The sequence below is a fragment of the Anomaloglossus baeobatrachus genome, chromosome 2 (assembly GCF_048569485.1).
Source record: "Anomaloglossus baeobatrachus isolate aAnoBae1 chromosome 2, aAnoBae1.hap1, whole genome shotgun sequence".
In the NCBI taxonomy this organism is placed as follows: Eukaryota; Metazoa; Chordata; class Amphibia; order Anura; family Aromobatidae; genus Anomaloglossus; species Anomaloglossus baeobatrachus.
Genome location: NC_134354.1, coordinates 108,412,399 through 108,429,050, shown reverse-complemented (window position 1 = coordinate 108,429,050; position 16,652 = coordinate 108,412,399). Strand labels below are relative to the sequence as shown.

Sequence of the window (16,652 nt, the reverse complement as noted above, 5' to 3'; positions counted from 1 at the left end):
CCTGCTTCAAGGCCGCCGCCTTCTCTCAGGCCGTGGCATCCTCGCAGGCCAACGGAGTAATTGGGACCCTATATAACAAGAAAAAACAGCATAAAAACAACCTCCACTTCAAAAATATTATGTATTGCAAAGTGTGCACAGTACCAACATTCCAAGCTGTACTATTGAAAAAATGAGATTTTTGGCAAAAAATTGCAATTTTTCGAGCCACCCCGCCAACGTCACGGCAAATCTCCTGGGGCAGTCCTAACACTAAAATATTTTTATTTAAAGTGTGCCATGTGGCCTCACATATGCAAAATTAGGACTGCACAGCACGTACCTTGTGCTTTTCAGTCACCGTCTCCATGACTGATTCATGGTTGTGGGCGGGACAGGCCCGAGCACATGCTGCTTAGAATAAATAGCCAGTGGACGGGGTTGGATGGCCAGTGTGAACAGCCACCAACCGCCAAAAATCAGGACAGATGGAAAAATAAACATGAGGTGCACTGCAAGATGAGAATCAACTGGGACCCTATATAACAAGAAAAAACAGCATAAAAACAACCTCCACTTCAAAAATATTATGTATTGCAAAGTGTGCACAGTACCAACATTCCAAGCTGTACTATTGAAAAAATGAGATTTTTGGCAAAAAATTGCAATTTTTCGAGCCACCCCGCCAACGTCACGGCAAATCTCCTGGGGCAGTCCTAACACTAAAATATTTTTATTTAAAGTGTGCCATGTGGCCTCACATATGCAAAATTAGGACTGGGAACGGTTCAGAGGTTTCTACTCAAATCTCTTCCTAGTCCCCTAAAGGGACGGTTCCTTCCGGCCCATCCTGGATCTCAGGCTTCTCAACAAGCATGTTCAGGTGCGGCATTTTCCTTGCATCCTCGACATCAGAGATGTCTATCTGCATGTGCCAATTGCAGTTTCACACCAGCGTTGGCTACGTTTTGCAATCGGAGAGGAACATTTCCGATTCGTGGCTCTTCCCTTCGGGTTAGCCACGGTCCCTCGAGTATTCATCAGGGTCATGGCAGCTGTGGTTGCGGTTCTGCACCTCCAAGGGTTGGCATCCCTTTTCCTGGACGGCCTTCTAGTCAAGGCTTCATCCAGTGCAGACCGTCAGCGGAGTGCTTCGCTCACTCTCGCCACTCTAGTCCAATTCGGGTGGCTTTTCTTTTCCCAAGTCCACTCTGGCTCCGACCCAAAAGCTCACGTACCTAGGGATGCAATTCGAGACTCTGCAGGCACTTGTGAAGCTGCCCTTAGTAAAACAGCAGTTCCTTCACTAGCGGTGCGCTCTTTGCTGGGGCCCCGCCGTCATTCCATCAGGCAGCTAATGCAGGTGCTGGGTCAGATGGTGGCGTCAATGGAAGCGGTTCCCTTGCCCAGTTCCATCTGCGTCCTCTGCAGCTGGACATTCTCCGCTGTTGGGACAGACTTCCTCCTTGCACAGGTTAGTGGCTCTGTCGCCACAGACCAGGGGCTCCCTTCAGTGGTGGCTTTGGCCCCTCTCTCTTCAGGGACGCTCCTTCCTGGCCCCGTCCTGGGTGATCCTCACCACGGATGCCAGTCTATCCGGCTGGGGAGCAGTATATCTCCACCACAGAGCGCAGGGCACTTGGACTCCGTCCGAATCAGCCCTCTCGATCAATGTGCTGGAAATCAGAGCTGTGCTTCTAGCTCTCTTGGCCTTTCACCAAGTTGGCAGGCAAGCACATTCGAGTCCAGTCAGACAACGCCATTGCGGTTGCCTACATCAACCACCAGGGCGTGACACTCGGCCGCCTGGCAACGTTGGAGGTTCAACGCATCCTTCAGTGGACGGAGGATTCCAGGTCCACCACATCCGCAATCCACAACCCAGGCGTGGAAAACTGGGAGGCAGATTATCTCAGCCGTCAAACCGTGGACAGCGGCGAGTGGGCTCTGCACCCGGCAGTGTTTCGGTCAATCTGCCGCACTTGGGGCACTCCGGAAGTGGATCTTCGCTCCCACGATCCTCAGGCCTTGGCAGCAGACGCGCTGGTTCAAGACTGGTCCTAGTTTCGTCTGTCTTACGTGTTTCCCCCTCTAGCTCTTGCCCAGAGTCCTGCGCAAGATCAGAATGGAGGGCCGTCGGGTCATTCTCATTGCTCCAGACTGGCCCAGGCGAGCTTGGTACCCTGACCTGCTCCATCTGTCCGTTGAGGTGCTGTGGCATCTCCCGGACCGTCCAGACCTTCTCTCACAAGGTCCGTCTTTCCGCCAGAATTCTGCGGCTCTCAGATTGACGGCGTGGCTCTTGAGTCCTGGATCTTGGCGACTTCTGGTATCCCTCCTAAAGTCATCTCCACTATGACTCTGGCTCGGAAGTATTCCTTGGCCAAAATCTATCACAGGACCTGGAGAATTTTCCTGTCCTGGTGTCACCCTTCCGGCCATGCTTCTTGGCCTTATTCCTTGCCGACCCTCCTGTCCCTTCTACAGTCCGGTCTGCAGCTAGGACTAACCCTCAAGGGACAGGTCTCGGCTCTGCCAGTATTGTTCCAGCGGCGTATCGCCCGGCTGGCTCAGGTGCGCTCCTTCATACAGGGCGCATCTCACATCATGCCGCCTTCCGGCGGTCTTTGGATCCCTGGGACCTTAATCTGGTCCTCACGGCTTCCAGAAACCCCCCTTTGAGCCTCTTAGGGAGGTTTCTTTGTCTCGTCTTTCACAGAAAGTGGTTTTTCTGGTGGCCATAACTTTCCTCGGGAGAGTCTCCGATTTGGCTGCACTCTCTTCGGAGTCACCTTTTTTAGTTTTTCATCAAAACAAGGTGGTTCTCCGTCCGACTCCGGACTTCCTCCCTAAGGTGGTTTCTCCTTCCACCTTAACCAGGACATTTCCCTGCCTTTCTTTTGTCCGGCTCCTGTTCATCGCTTTGAAAAAGCGTTGCATACTCTGGATCTGGTACGGGCGCTCCGGATCTATGTGTCTCGCACCGCTGTTCTTAGGCGGTGCACCTCTCTCTTTTTGTGCTGACCACAGGTCGGCGTAAGGGCCTCTCGGCTTCTAAGCCGACCCTAGCTTGTTGGATTGGGTCGGCCATTTCCAATGCCTACCAGTGTACTCGAGTGCCTCCCCCGCCGGGGATCAAGGCACACTCGACCAGAGCTGTCGGTGCCTCTTGGGTTTCAGGCACCAGGCTACGGCTCAGCAGGTCTGTCAGGCTGCCACTTGGACTAGTCTGCATGCCTTTTCGAAGCACTACCAAGTGGATGCTCATGCTTCGGCAGATGCGAGCTTGGGCAGACGCACCCTTCAGGCGGCTGTCGCCCATTTGCGAAGTTAGGTTTCGCCTACTTCTCAGTTTTCTGTTTATTCCCACCCATGGACTGCTTTGAGACGTCCCATGGTCTGGGTCTCCCATAGGAACGATGAAGAAAGAGAATTTTGTTTACTTACCGTAAATTCTTTTTCTTATAGTTCCGTAATGGGAGACCCAGCACCCTCCCTGTTGCCTGTTGGCAGTTTCTTGTTCCGCGTGTTATCACCGGCTGTTGTTGTAGACAGAGGCTCCGGTTGTTCCGGTTCTTGCTCTATCTCTACTTGTGGGTGGCTACTCTCCTTCAGCTTTTGCACTAAACTGGCTATATTTGGTTATCCAGGGGGTGTATATGCTCGGAGGGAGGGGCTACACTTTTTAGTGTAGTACTTTGTGTGTCCTCCGGAGGCAGAAGCTATACACCCATGGTCTGGGTCTCCCATTACGGAACTATAAGAAAAATAATTTACGGTAAGTAAACAAAGTTCTCTTTTTTCCAGATTGGCGGGGGACACAACTATCAGGCTCTCACAGATTAACGTTTCTTGACCTCTCATAGTTGTACATGCGAAACATATAGTAACGCTCGGAGTAGGAGATGTCCATATGCAATGTGTGACACACGTGTTCAGACGACTGGTGTCTGACGCACTACAAAAACATCACAAACAAAAGGGGGAACACCGGCGTCACGATACAATGGAGGTCCCTGCCACTAGGGTGTGGGGTGAGGGGGCACCTCCTGCACTCACCTCAAGCTGACTCCTGAGCTCCCTAGCATCCCTATACAGGTTCTTTCAACCTGTCGGCGAGCAGGATACCTTGGAACCTCAGCTGGCCCTAAACTCACCCTGTCTAGTGAGTAGGCTGATGAGTACACTAGACTTGCCACTACAATAATAAACACGGAGGGGCGGGAGAGACAGACAGGGCAATAAACAGAAGGATACAAACACCAAACTGCACAGCAGAAGACTCAATAGTAGAAGTTGTATGGGCACAGGACCATGCCACAGCAGCTCCTTCCACCTGGCTGGCCAAAGTACAATAAATTCTAACAGCAGCAAGGTCTAATCGGAAAGCTCCAGTATTTAAACCTAAATGGGCATGGGCTCAAAGCAGCTACAGCTGACCTGCACTGCTATGAGAAGCTGGCAACATAACGCAAATTAACACAGAAGATGCCAAAGTAAAGGAAACTTCGTTTAAATGAGGAGTCTAGATGGAGATGGGAGGCTCCAGTCCAAAGACTGTCTCTGGTCTCAAAACCGCAGGGAGACGACCGTGACAAATGTGTGTGTAATAGTGATGTGTGTGTGTGTGTGTGTGTGTGTGTGTGTACACACACGCAATTTGCTTCAATATGGTCTGAAAGATGCATTTCATCCGTTTTTTTTTTTCTTCATTTCAGAGATGCACAAATGATGGTTGATGATGTGAAGCGCATTGTTCATGAGCTTGAGCAAGGCCAACAGATGTCATCTATTGGGGTGGAAATGGTGGACAATGAATTGGCAGTTCTGTATATGAACAGCAAAAAATCTGAGGTAAGATGTTACACTTCCTATATAGAGATTGAATGTTTATAGTATTTCATGTCGCTGGTTTGGTTAAAGGTATCATTTTTTTTAATTTATTCTCTTACTTTAAATGAGTATATGTAATGGTCTGTCCTAGATCTGGCCAGTACATGTGAGATCTTATCTGTTGCTGTCAGCAATGACCTGTAATCATATTCATGATGAATCGGAGTAATTGCAGCCAGGCATGTCGTCCTCTGAAACGCTGCAGAGTTCGAAAAGCCGGCAGGGGATCATAGGGGGAGACCTGACTAGTCCTGTGCGGCCTTTGGCCAGCTTCTCCGTCCCATACCAGTTAATTAATGGGTCGGTCTCATGTAGAAACCTGTCTATTAAAGTAGTGTAGGGGTAAGCCAGACGCCACAGTATTTCTTCAGCGCTCTATTGGGAGACCCAGACGATTGGGGTATAGCCACTGCCCTCCGGAGGCCACACAAAGCACTACACTAAAAAGTGCAAGGCCCCTCCCCTTCTGGCTATACCCCCCCGTGGTATCACGGGTACTCCAGTTTTCAAGCTTTGTGCGAAGGAGGTCAGACATTCCATGCATAGCTCCACAGATTTAGTCAGCAGTAGCTGCTGACTATTTCGGATGGAAGAAAGAGGGCCCATATAGGGTTCCCAGCATGCTCCCTTCTCACCCGTAGATGGTGTTGTAAGGTTGAGGTACCTATTGCTGGTACAGGGGCGGGAGCCCCACATGCTGTTTTCCTTCCACATCCCCTTGTAGGGCTCTGTGGAAGTGGGATCCTGCCGGCCTCAAAGCTCTGACGCCGGGCTCCATCCACAGACCCATAGCACCTGGTGGATGCCGAGCAGGAGTACCATCAGGGACAAGGCCCTGCATCATACAGGTACTCTGTGTCCCCGGCAGGCACAGACACACTCCGGGCTGGCTGGGTGTTGTAGTGCGCCGGGGACCGTAACGCTAGAGCTAGTGTTCCTACAGTTTAACTGGGGGACTTTTTTCTGTGTTGTGGGAACGCAGCGCCGACCCCCGCTGGACCGGCGGCGCTGCTGTGACTTTTAGTTCGCCGGGGGACACGCCGACCGCGCTTTTACGGCGGTGGCGTTTATAAATCTAGTCCCCGGCTTTTGCGGCCTAGGACGCCGGCAGCTCCGATTCGTTCCCGCCCCCCACCCTGTCAATCAGGGTAGGGGAGAGACGCTGTTTCACAGCAGCGACGAGGGCTGGAGCCTGATTTACATGCTCCAGCCCTCTCACTAGGCACAGAGGGAAGCAGGCTTCCCGCTCTTAGTCAGGAACGCCCAGGGCCCGCCCCCCCCCCTCTCTCAGGACGCCGGCAGCCATTACATGCATGTCTGGCTGGAGGAAGGACGCAAGGCTCTGGGAGACCTGGACTAGGGGGCTTTGGAGATCACACACCCGCTCTTAAGCGGGCGGTAAGCGGCTTTTCAGCTGGCCCCTCTAGTGCCTCAGTGTGTATTAGTGTACTGTGTCACTGGACATATATATATTTCCTTATTGCTTGCACTGTGAGGTCGCTTCCTGGCTGTATACCCAGATCGCTCTGAGGAGGCAGCAACATGTCATCCACAAAACGCAAGGCTGCCAAGGCTAGGGCTGTGTACACTGCGGTGTGCTGCATGTGGGGCTGCTCTACCAGCAGGCTCCAAGGACCCCCATTGTGTGCAATGCTCAGATCCGGTGCTGCTTCGCCAGCCGGAGTCAGGAGAGATAGTGACCCAGGCTGAGACGCCTGTAAGTCCTGCCCCGGTGTCAGGGACAGACTTTGCAGTTTTTGCTGATAATATGTCTGTGACTATGGCAAAAATCCTTGAAACTTTGCAATCCATGCCTGGGGCTCAGTCTATGGACACGGCTTGGTCTCTGTCCTCTAATCCCCCTCAGTTGGATTTAATCCAGACTGCAAGGGGGTCCCCGGCTTCACAGGCTGAGTATTATGACTCAGATGATAGCCCCAGCCACCCTAAGCGGGCTCGCTGGGAAAGACCCTCAACGTCATCACACTGCTCAGGGTCTCAGCGCAATCAGTCGCTCTGTGATGCGTCTGATGAGAGTGATCAGGAGTCTTATCCTGGAACCCCTCTCAATCTGGATACCCCGGATGGGGACGCCATGGTAAACGAGCTTATCTCAGCCATCAATAGACTGTTGGATATTTCTCCCCAGCCCCTTCTGCAGAGGAGGCAGCTGCAGAGCAGGAGAAGTTTCGTTTTCTCTATCCCAAGCGTAAATTAAGTGCTTTCTTGGATCACTCTGACTTCAGAGAGTCAATCCAGAAACACGACGCTCATCCAGAAAGGCGTTTCTCTAAACGTTCTAAGGATACACGTTTTCCTTTCCCCCCTGATGTGGTCAAGCGCTGGACCCAGTGTCCAAAAGTTGACCCCCCGATTTCCAAACTTGCAGCTAGATCCATAGTTGCAGTGGAGGATGGCGCTTCACTTAAGGATGCCAATGACAGACAGATGGACCTCTGGTTAAAATCTGTCTATGAAGCTATCGGCGCGTCGTTTGCTCCAGCATTCGCAGCCGTATGGGCACTCCAAGCTATTTCAGCAGGGTTAGCAAAAGTGGATGCTATCTTACATCCAGCGGTGCCGCAAGTGGCGTCCCTTACCTCGCAGATGTCCGCGTTTGCATCTTACGCTATCAATGCGGGTCCTAGAATCTACCAGCCGCACCTCAATGGCGTCCGCCAATTCGGTAGTTTTGCGCAGAGCCTTGTGGTTAAAGGACTGGAAAGCAGATGCTGGTTCCAAAAAATGTTTAACCAGCCTGCCTTTATCTAGAGATAGACTGTTTGGCGAGCCATTGGCTGACATCATTAAACAGTCCAAGGGTAAAGACTCTTCTTTGCCCCAGCCCAGATCAAGCAAACCTCAGCAGAAAAAATGGCAGCAGAGGTTTCAGTCCTTTCGAGGTTCGGGCAAGACACAATTCTCCTCGTCCAAAGGGACTCAGAGGACGCAAAGAAGCTCAGATTCCTGGCGGGCTCACGCGCGCCCCAAGAAAGCAAATGGAGGAACCGCTTCCAAAGCGGCTACCTCATGACTTCCAGCTCCCCCCCTCCGCATCTCCGGTCGGGGGCAGGCTCTCCCGCTTTTCCGTTATTTGGATGTCACAGGTCAAAGACCGGTGGGTGACAGACATTTTGTCTCGCGGGTACAGAATCGAGTTCAGTTCTCGTCCTCCAGCTCGGTTCTTCAGAACCTCCCCACATCCAGACCGAGCAGATGCCCTGCTGCAGGCGGTGGACTCCCTAAGAGCGGAAGGAGTAGTGGTTCCTGTACCGCCTCAGGAACAAGGGAGAGGGTTTTACTCCAATCTCTTTGTGGTTCCAAAAAAGGACGGCTCGTTCCGTCCTGTTCTGGATCTAAAGCTGCTCAACAAACATGTGCACGCCAGGCGGTTCCGGATGGAAACCCTCCGCTCTGTCGTGGCCTCAATGTCTCAAGGAGACTTCCTTGCCTCAATAGACATCAAAGATGCTTATCTCCACGTGCCAATTGCTACAGAACATCAACGTTTTCTACGTTTTGTGATAGGAAACGAACATCTTCAGTTCGTAGCTCTGCCATTCGGTCTGGCGACAGCCCCACGGGTTTTCACCAAGGTCATGGCGGCAGTGGTAGCGGTCTTGCACTCTCAGGGACACTCGGTGATCCCTTACCTAGACGATCTACTTGTCAAGGCACCCTCTCAAGAGGCATGCCAACTCAGTCTACATGCTACACTGGAGACTCTACAGACGTTCGGATGGATCATCAACTTTCCAAAGTCGAATCTGTCTCCGACACAGTCACTAACGTATCTTGGCATGGAGTTCCATACTCGAGCAGCGAGAGTGAAGCTTCCGCTGAACAAGCAGCGGTCACTACAGACAGGGGTGCAATCCCTCCTTCAGGGCCAGTCGCACCCCTTACGGCGCCTCATGCACTTCCTCGGGAAGATGGTGGCAGCCATGGAAGCAGTTCCCTTTGCGCAGTTTCATCTGCGTCCACTTCAATGGGACATTCTCCGCCAATGGGACGGGAAGTCAACGTCCCTGGACAGGAAAGTCTCTCTTTCCCAGACGGCCAAGGACTCTCTACAATGGTGGCTCCTTCCCACCTCATTGTCTCAGGGAAGATCCTTCCTGCCCCCATCCTGGGCAGTGGTCACGACAGATGCGAGTCTGTCAGGGTGGGGAGCAGTGTTTCTCCACCACAGGGCTCAGGGGACGTGGACTCCGCAGGAGTCCACCCTTCAGATCAATGTTCTGGAAATCAGAGCAGTGTATCTTGCCCTACTAGCCTTCCAGCAGTGGCTGGAAGGAAGGCAGATCCGAATTCAGTCGGACAACTCCACAGCGGTGGCATACATCAACCACCAAGGGGGGACACGCAGTCGGCAAGCCTTCCAGGAAGTCCGGCGGATTCTGATGTGGGTGGAAGCCACGGCCTCCACCATATCCGCAGTTCACATCCCCGGCGTAGAAAACTGGGAAGCAGACTTCCTCAGTCGCCAGGGCATGGACGCAGGGGAATGGTCCCTTCACCCGGACGTGTTTCAGGAAATCTGTCGCCGATGGGGAGTGCCGGACGTCGACCTAATGGCGTCCCGGCACAACAACAAGGTCCCGGCATTCATGGCGAGGTCGCGCGATCAAAGAGCTCTGGCGGCAGACGCATTGGTTCAAGATTGGTCGCAGTTCCGGCTCCCATACGTCTTTCCACCTCTGGCACTCTTGCCCAGAGTATTACGCAAGATCAGATCCGATTGCAGCCGCGTCATACTCGTCGCCCCAGACTGGCCGAGGAGATCGTGGTATCCGGATCTGTGGCATCTCACGGTCGGTCGACCGTGGTCACTGCCAGACCGACCAGACTTACTGTCCCAAGGGCCGTTTTTTCCATCAGAATTCTGCGGCCCTGAACCTGACTGTGTGGCCATTGAGTCCTGGATCCTAGCGTCTGCAGGATTATCTCAGGGAGTCGTAGCCACAATGAGACAAGCTAGGAAGTCAACGTCTGCTAAGATCTACCACAGAACGTGGAAGATTTTCTTATCTTGGTGCTCTGCACAGAGAGTATCCCCTTGGCCATTTGCATTGCCCACCTTTCTTTCCTTCCTGCAATCGGGGTTGGAAAAGGGCTTGTCGCTCAGCTCCCTTAAAGGGCAAGTCTCGGCACTGTCGGTGTTTTTTTCAGAAGCGTCTAGCACGTCTTCCTAAGGTGCGCACGTTCCTACAGGGGGTCTGTCATATTGTGCCCCCGTACAAGCGGCCGTTAGATCCATGGGATCTGAACAGAGTACTTGTTGCTCTGCAAAAGCCGCCCTTCGAGCCTCTAAAGGACGTTTCCTTTTCTCGCCTGTCACAGAAAGTGGCGTTTCTTGTCGCGATCACATCGCTTCGGCGAGTGTCTGAGCTGGCAGCTTTGTCATCCAAGGCTCCTTTCCTGGTGTTCCACCAGGACAAGGTAGTGCTGCGCCCCATTCCGGAGTTTCTCCCTAAGGTCGTATCCTCGTTTCATCTTAATCAGGATATATCCTTGCCTTCCTTTTACCCTCATCCGGTTCACCGGTATGAAAAGGACTTACGTTTGCTAGATCTGGTGAGAGCACTCAGAATCTACATTTCCCGAACGGCGCCCATGCGCCGTTCCGATGCTCTTTTTGTCCTTGTCGCTGGTCCGCGCAAGGGATTGCAGGCTTCTAAAGCCACCCTGGCTCGATGGATCAAAGAACCAATTCTAGAGGCCTACCGCTCTGCGGGGCTTCCGGTTCCTTCAGGGCTAAAAGCCCACTCAACCAGAGCCGTGGGTGCGTCCTGGGCATTACGACACCAGGCTTCGGCTCAACAGGTGTGCCAGGCAGCAACCTGGTCCAGTCTGCACACTTTCACCAAGCATTATCAGGTGCATACCTATGCTTCGGCGGATGCCAGCTTAGGTAGAAGAGTCCTGCAGGCGGCAGTGACATCCCCGTAGGGGAGGGCTGTTTTTTTGCAGCTCTAACATGAGGTATTTATTTACCCACCCAGGGACAGCTTTTGGACGTCCCAATCGTCTGGGTCTCCCAATAGAGCGCTGAAGAAGAAGGGAATTTTGTTACTTACCGTAAATTCCTTTTCTTCTAGCTCTTATTGGGAGACCCAGCACCCGCCCTGTTGTCCTTCGGGATTTTTTTGTTGTTTGCGGGTACACATGTTGTTCATGTTGAACGGTTTTTTCGGTTCTCCGATGTTTCTCGGAGTTAATTTGTTTAAACCAGTTATTGGCTTCCTCCTTCTTGCTTTGGCACTAAAACTGGAGTACCCGTGATACCACGGGGGGGTATAGCCAGAAGGGGAGGGGCCTTGCACTTTTTAGTGTAGTGCTTTGTGTGGCCTCCGGAGGGCAGTAGCTATACCCCAATCGTCTGGGTCTCCCAATAAGAGCTAGAAGAAAAGGAATTTACGGTAAGTAACAAAATTCCCTTCTTCTTCATCGTTCCTTATGGGAGACCCAGACCATGGGTGTATAGCTACTGCCTCCGGAGGACACACAAAGTACTACACTAAAAGTGTAGCTCCTCCCTCCGAGCATATACACTCCCCGGATGACAAATCCAACCAGTTCAATGCTTTGTGTTCAGGAGGTCACACACACACATGCATCCTCTGATTTTTGATTTTTGATTTCAAAGATTTGGAAGAAAAGCGGGTCCAATCTGGACTCCCGGCATGTCCCTTCTCACCCCACTGTGTCGGCGGTGCTGTTAAGGTTGATTTCAGGGCTGGAGCCTTACATGCCGCGCTCCTTCACCATCCCTCGGGCTCTGGCTTGAAGTGGGAGCCATCACGGTTCTCACTGCTTTGCAGGAGACCGGTCTCCATCCGCAGCCCTGTTCAGGATCCTGACGGACGGAGCGCTCACCCCCCAGGGACCTGGCACCTGCGTCTCACAAGCTAAGTACTGAGACGTTATTACCACAGACGGTGGTCTTTCCAGGGGTCCCTTGTACTTTATATATTGGGGAGAGTGTGTTATATAACTGTGTTAACATTTCCGGCCGGTTCTCCAGTTTTCACTGGAGAACCGCGCCGATGGTGCCTGCACGCTGGCTGCATGTTTAAATCTAGGCCCCGGCTTCGCCTGAGGCCTAGTTTCGATTCTCTTCCCCTGCATGTCAGTCAGTGCAGTGGGACAGTGTGGCTCCGCCCAGCGGCTGTTCAGCACAGGGAAGGGACACTCCTCACTGAGGAAAGATTCCCTCCCCTGTATACCTCATTTTCCCTCCGGATCCAGCTCTCAGAGTAGGCCCCGCCCCCTCTCCTCGCTGCGGACGCCATTTCTTTGTCGCTCCTTATTGGGAGACCCAGACAATTGGGTGTATAGCTATGCCTCCGGAGGCCACACAAAGTATTACACTAAAAGTGTAATGCCCCTCCCCTTCAGCCTATACACCCCCCGTGCTGCCACGGGCTCATCAGTTTTTATGCTTTGTGCGAAGGAGGCACAGATGCACGCATAGCTCCACAGCTTAGTCAGCAGCAGCTGCTGACTATGTCGGATGGAAGAAAAGAGGGCCCATAACAGGGCCCCCAGCATGCTCCCTTCTCACCCCACTCTTGTCGGCGGTGTTGTTAAGGCTATGTGCGCACTAGGCGTTTTTTTCACGCTGCGTTTTTATGTGCGTTTTTGTCTAAAAAACGCACCCGCGGCTAAAAAAACGCGGCAAAAACGCATGCGTTTTTGCCGCGATTTGGTGCGTTTTTTGCTGCGTTTTTGCTCACTGCGTTTTTAATCAGTGCACAAGGCCATTAAAGATTGTTGATGAAAAAAAAAAAAAAAAGGTCTGATGTCATTTCCTTCTTCAAAATGTTCATTGTATGCAGGAGAGCAGACAGCTGCAGAACTACAAATCTCAGCATCCTCCATTCACTAGTGTATGCAGGAGAGCAGACAGCAGCTGTAGAACTACAAGTCTCAGCATCCTCCATTCACTAGTGTATGCAGGAGAGCAGACAGCAGCTGCAGAACTACAAGTCTCAGCATCCTCCATTCACTAGTGTATGCAGGAGAGCAGGCAGCAGCTGCAGAACTACAAGTCTCAGCATCCTCCATTCACTAGTGTATGCAGGAGAGCAGGCAGCAGCTGCAGAACTACAAGTCTCGGCATCCTCCATTCACTAGTGTATGCAGGAGAGCAGGCAGCAGCTGCAGAACTACAAGTCTCAGCATCCTCCATTCACTAGTGTATGCAGGAGAGCAGGCAGCAGCTGCAGAACTACAAGTCTCAGCATCCTCCATTCACTAGTGTATGCAGGAGAGCAGACAGCAGCTGCAGAACTACAAGTCTCAGCATCCTCCATTCACTAGTGTATGCAGGAGAGCAGGCAGCAGCTGCAGAACTACAAGTCTCAGCATCCTCCATCCAGGACTGTATGCAGTTTTTTGCCCAAAAAGAAAAAAAAATGACATGGGCTTCACCATATTTTTGTATGCTAGCCGGGTACAGCAGGCAGATACGGGCTGCCCCCAACCCCCAGCTGCCTATTTGTACCCGGCTGGGAACCAAAAATATAGAGAAGCCCTTTTTTTTTAATTATTTCATGAAATAATTAAAAAAAAAAATGACGTGGGCTTCGCCTAATTTTTGAGTCCAGCCGGGTACAACTAGGCAGCTGTGGATTGGAATCCACAGTGCAGGGTGCCCATGCTTTCTGGGCACCCCCACTGCGAATTGCAGTCCGCAGCCACCCCAGAAAATGGCGCTTTCATAGAAGCGCCATCTTCTGGCGCTGTATCCAACTCTTCTAGCTGCCCTGATGCCGGGTGGCTAGCTAGGTAATAATGGAGTTAGGGCTAGCTGTATATTATCAGCTAGCCCTAAGCCCGAAATTCATGGTGTCACGCCAATATTAGACATGGCCACCATGAATTTCTAGTAATGATAAAAAAAAAAACACAACACACAGAAAAATATTTTTATTAGAAATAAAACACAACACAATTAGTGACTCCATCTTTATTGAAATAAAGAACCCCCCCCCCGCCGCAGTAATCCTGGGTCAGGGTCCCGCGCCGTCCAATCCGGATCCAATATCATCTGATCGGTTTGCTGGAAGGCATACTGATCAGATGATGTGTCAGGATCAAGTGCCTGAATCACATCACACATCAGCTGATTGTATAAAAGCCGATTATACAATCAGCTGATGCATCAGTGCAAAAAAAAAAAAAATAATACTCACTTATGTGCTGTGGTGATTACCGGCAGCTCCTGGAGCGATCGATTGGACAGGAGTCTGATCCTATACGATCGCTGCCGGTAATCAGCTGATGAAGTCCCCTGACGGCAGGATCAGCTGATAGCCGGCCGGGCGCGAAAAAGCCGGCGACACCGCGATCAGCTGATGCGTCAGGTGACTGCATCAGGTGATCAGCGCCAGGTCCTGCAAGCAAGGTCCTGCCGGCCGGGGAGACTGCACACAGCCAGAGCGGCGGGACCGGGAGGAGCTGGGAGCGGACATGGCACCGGGACCCTGCGGACAGGTGAGTATATGACATTTTTTTATTTTTCTACTGTTCACTTTGATTTTCGCCGCTGCCTCCACCTCCCGCCCAGACACGGCGCCGCACGGAGCTGACATGCACAGGACGGGAGGTGGAAGCAGCGGTGACGGTACCGGGAGGATTCATGCTTCTGTGTTTACCAACAGAAGGAATCCTCTTCCTGTACACGTCACTGTAGTGCCCACCCCTTGCGTTTATAGCTGCGTTTTTAGTCATAGAAACGCGGCTATATGCGTTATTCATTGCGTTTTTAACATCTCATTGAATTCAATGAGTGAAAAACGCAGTGGAAAACGCAGAAATAATTGACATGCTGCGTTTTTGTGGTCACCACAAAAACGCAGCTAAAAAAAAACGCTGTGTGAGGACAGCACTTCTGAAAACCCATTGACATTGCTGGGGAAGCAATGTCACTGCGTTTTCAGCACAAAAACGCGGTAAAAAACGCCGCTAAAAACGCGGCAAAAACGCCTAGTGCGCACATAGCCTAAGGTTGAGGTATCCATTGCGGGTACGGAGGCTGGAGCCCACATGCTGGTTTCCTTCCCCATCCCTCAATTAGGGCTCTGGGTGAAGTGGGATCCTTTCGGTCTCCAGGCACAGGAGACCGTGCTCCATCCACAGCTCCTGAGGACCATGCTGGATAGCAGCCGAGTATCGTTCAGGGACATGGCCCTGCTACTTTGAGGTACTCTGTGTCCCCGTGGGGACCGCGCACAGCAACACTCCAGCATTGCTGGGTGTGCTAGTGCACCGGGGACAGCAGCGCTGGCTGCGTTTGTGCCATTACACACTTCAGCATCGCTCAGTGTGTTCGTGTAGGGGGACTGCCGCGCTGACCGCCGCTGCCATGGTTATCACTGCGGCGCGGCTGGGACTGTTAGTGCGCCGGGGACTTCCGCGCCGACCGCGCTTATACGGCGGCCGCGCTTATAACTCGAGTCCCCGGCTTCTGCGGCCTAGTCTCGTTTTCTTCCCGCCCCCAGCCCTGCCAATCAGGGGAAGGGTGGGACGCTGTACAGGACGGCAGCACTGAGGGCTGGAGCATGCTTTGCATACTCCACCCCCCTCACTCTGCACAGTGGGGCACCAGTTCCCGCACTTTTCTGGGTCACGCCCACGGCTCCCTCCTCTCCTCAGGACGCCGGCAGCCATTCCTCTCAGCTCTGCTAACGCTGGAGAGGAGAGACAAGCTCAGGGAGACCCAGGCAGGATTTCTGGTGCCCACACAACCGCTTTGCGCAGGCGGTAAGCAGCACCTGTGGTGCTGGCCCCACTAGTGCAGAAGTGTACTTATAGATTACATGATTATAGACTATACTTTACACTGTATGGTGCACTGTTGATTTTTGTCTATATACCCTCCTGTATTGCTCAGAGGAGACAACAGCATGTCGTCCACAAATAGCAAGGGTGCCAAAGCACAGACTTACTATGCTGCCTGTGCAGCATGTACGGCTATACTGCAGGCAGGTTCCACTGACCCTCATTGTGTGCAATGCTCGGCCCCTGTGGCACTTTCTCAGCCGGAGCCTCTGCTAAGGGTGGCCCAGGGAGAACCACCTGTTAACACTGTCCAGGTGACAGGGACGGAGTTTGCAGTTTTTACTGAGACTTTCTGAGACTATGGCTAAGATATTAGAAGCCTTGCAGTCCAGGCCGGCATCTCAAGCCAGGGGCACTGTGGAATCATTGCCCCCTGGTCCCCCTCAGTTGGAACAGCAATGTCCTCCCGGGGTGTCTCATGGATCCCAGGGTGAGGTCTCTGACACGGACCGCAGCCCCAGACCGATTAAGCGAGCTCGCTATGATATCCCCTCGACATCATCACAATGTTCAGGGTCTCAGCGAGAGGACTCTCTGTATGATGAAGCGGAGGTAGCTGATCAGGATTCTGATCCTGAAGCCGCTCTCAACCTTGATACTCCTGATGGGGACGCCATAGTGAATGATCTTATTGCGTCCATCAATGAAATGTTGGATATTTCTCCCTCAGCTCCTCCTGTGGAGGAGTCAGCCTCTCAGCAGGAGAAATTCCGTTTCAGGTTTCCCAAGCGTACAAAGAGTATGTTTCTGGACCACTCTGACTTCAGAGAGGCAGTCCAGAAACACCGAGCTTATCCAGATAAGCGTTTTTCCAAGCGCCTTAAGGATACACGTTACCCTTTCTTCAGCGCTCTATTGGGAGACCCAGACGATTGGGGTATAGCTACTGCCCTCCGGAGGCCACACAAAGCACTACACTAAAAAGTGCAAGG

General features: G+C 52.3%; 1 protein-coding gene across 1 annotated transcript in view; it reads left to right on the top strand.

The window, feature by feature from the left end:
- Positions 1-16,652, top strand: part of SUPT6H (SPT6 homolog, histone chaperone and transcription elongation factor) — a 210,720-nt gene that overhangs the window by 118,948 nt on the left and 75,120 nt on the right. Inside the window, exon 21 of the mRNA XM_075335257.1 lies at positions 4,698-4,833. Coding sequence (XP_075191372.1) covers positions 4,698-4,833 — 136 coding nt within the window. The remainder of the gene's footprint in view (positions 1-4,697; positions 4,834-16,652) is intronic.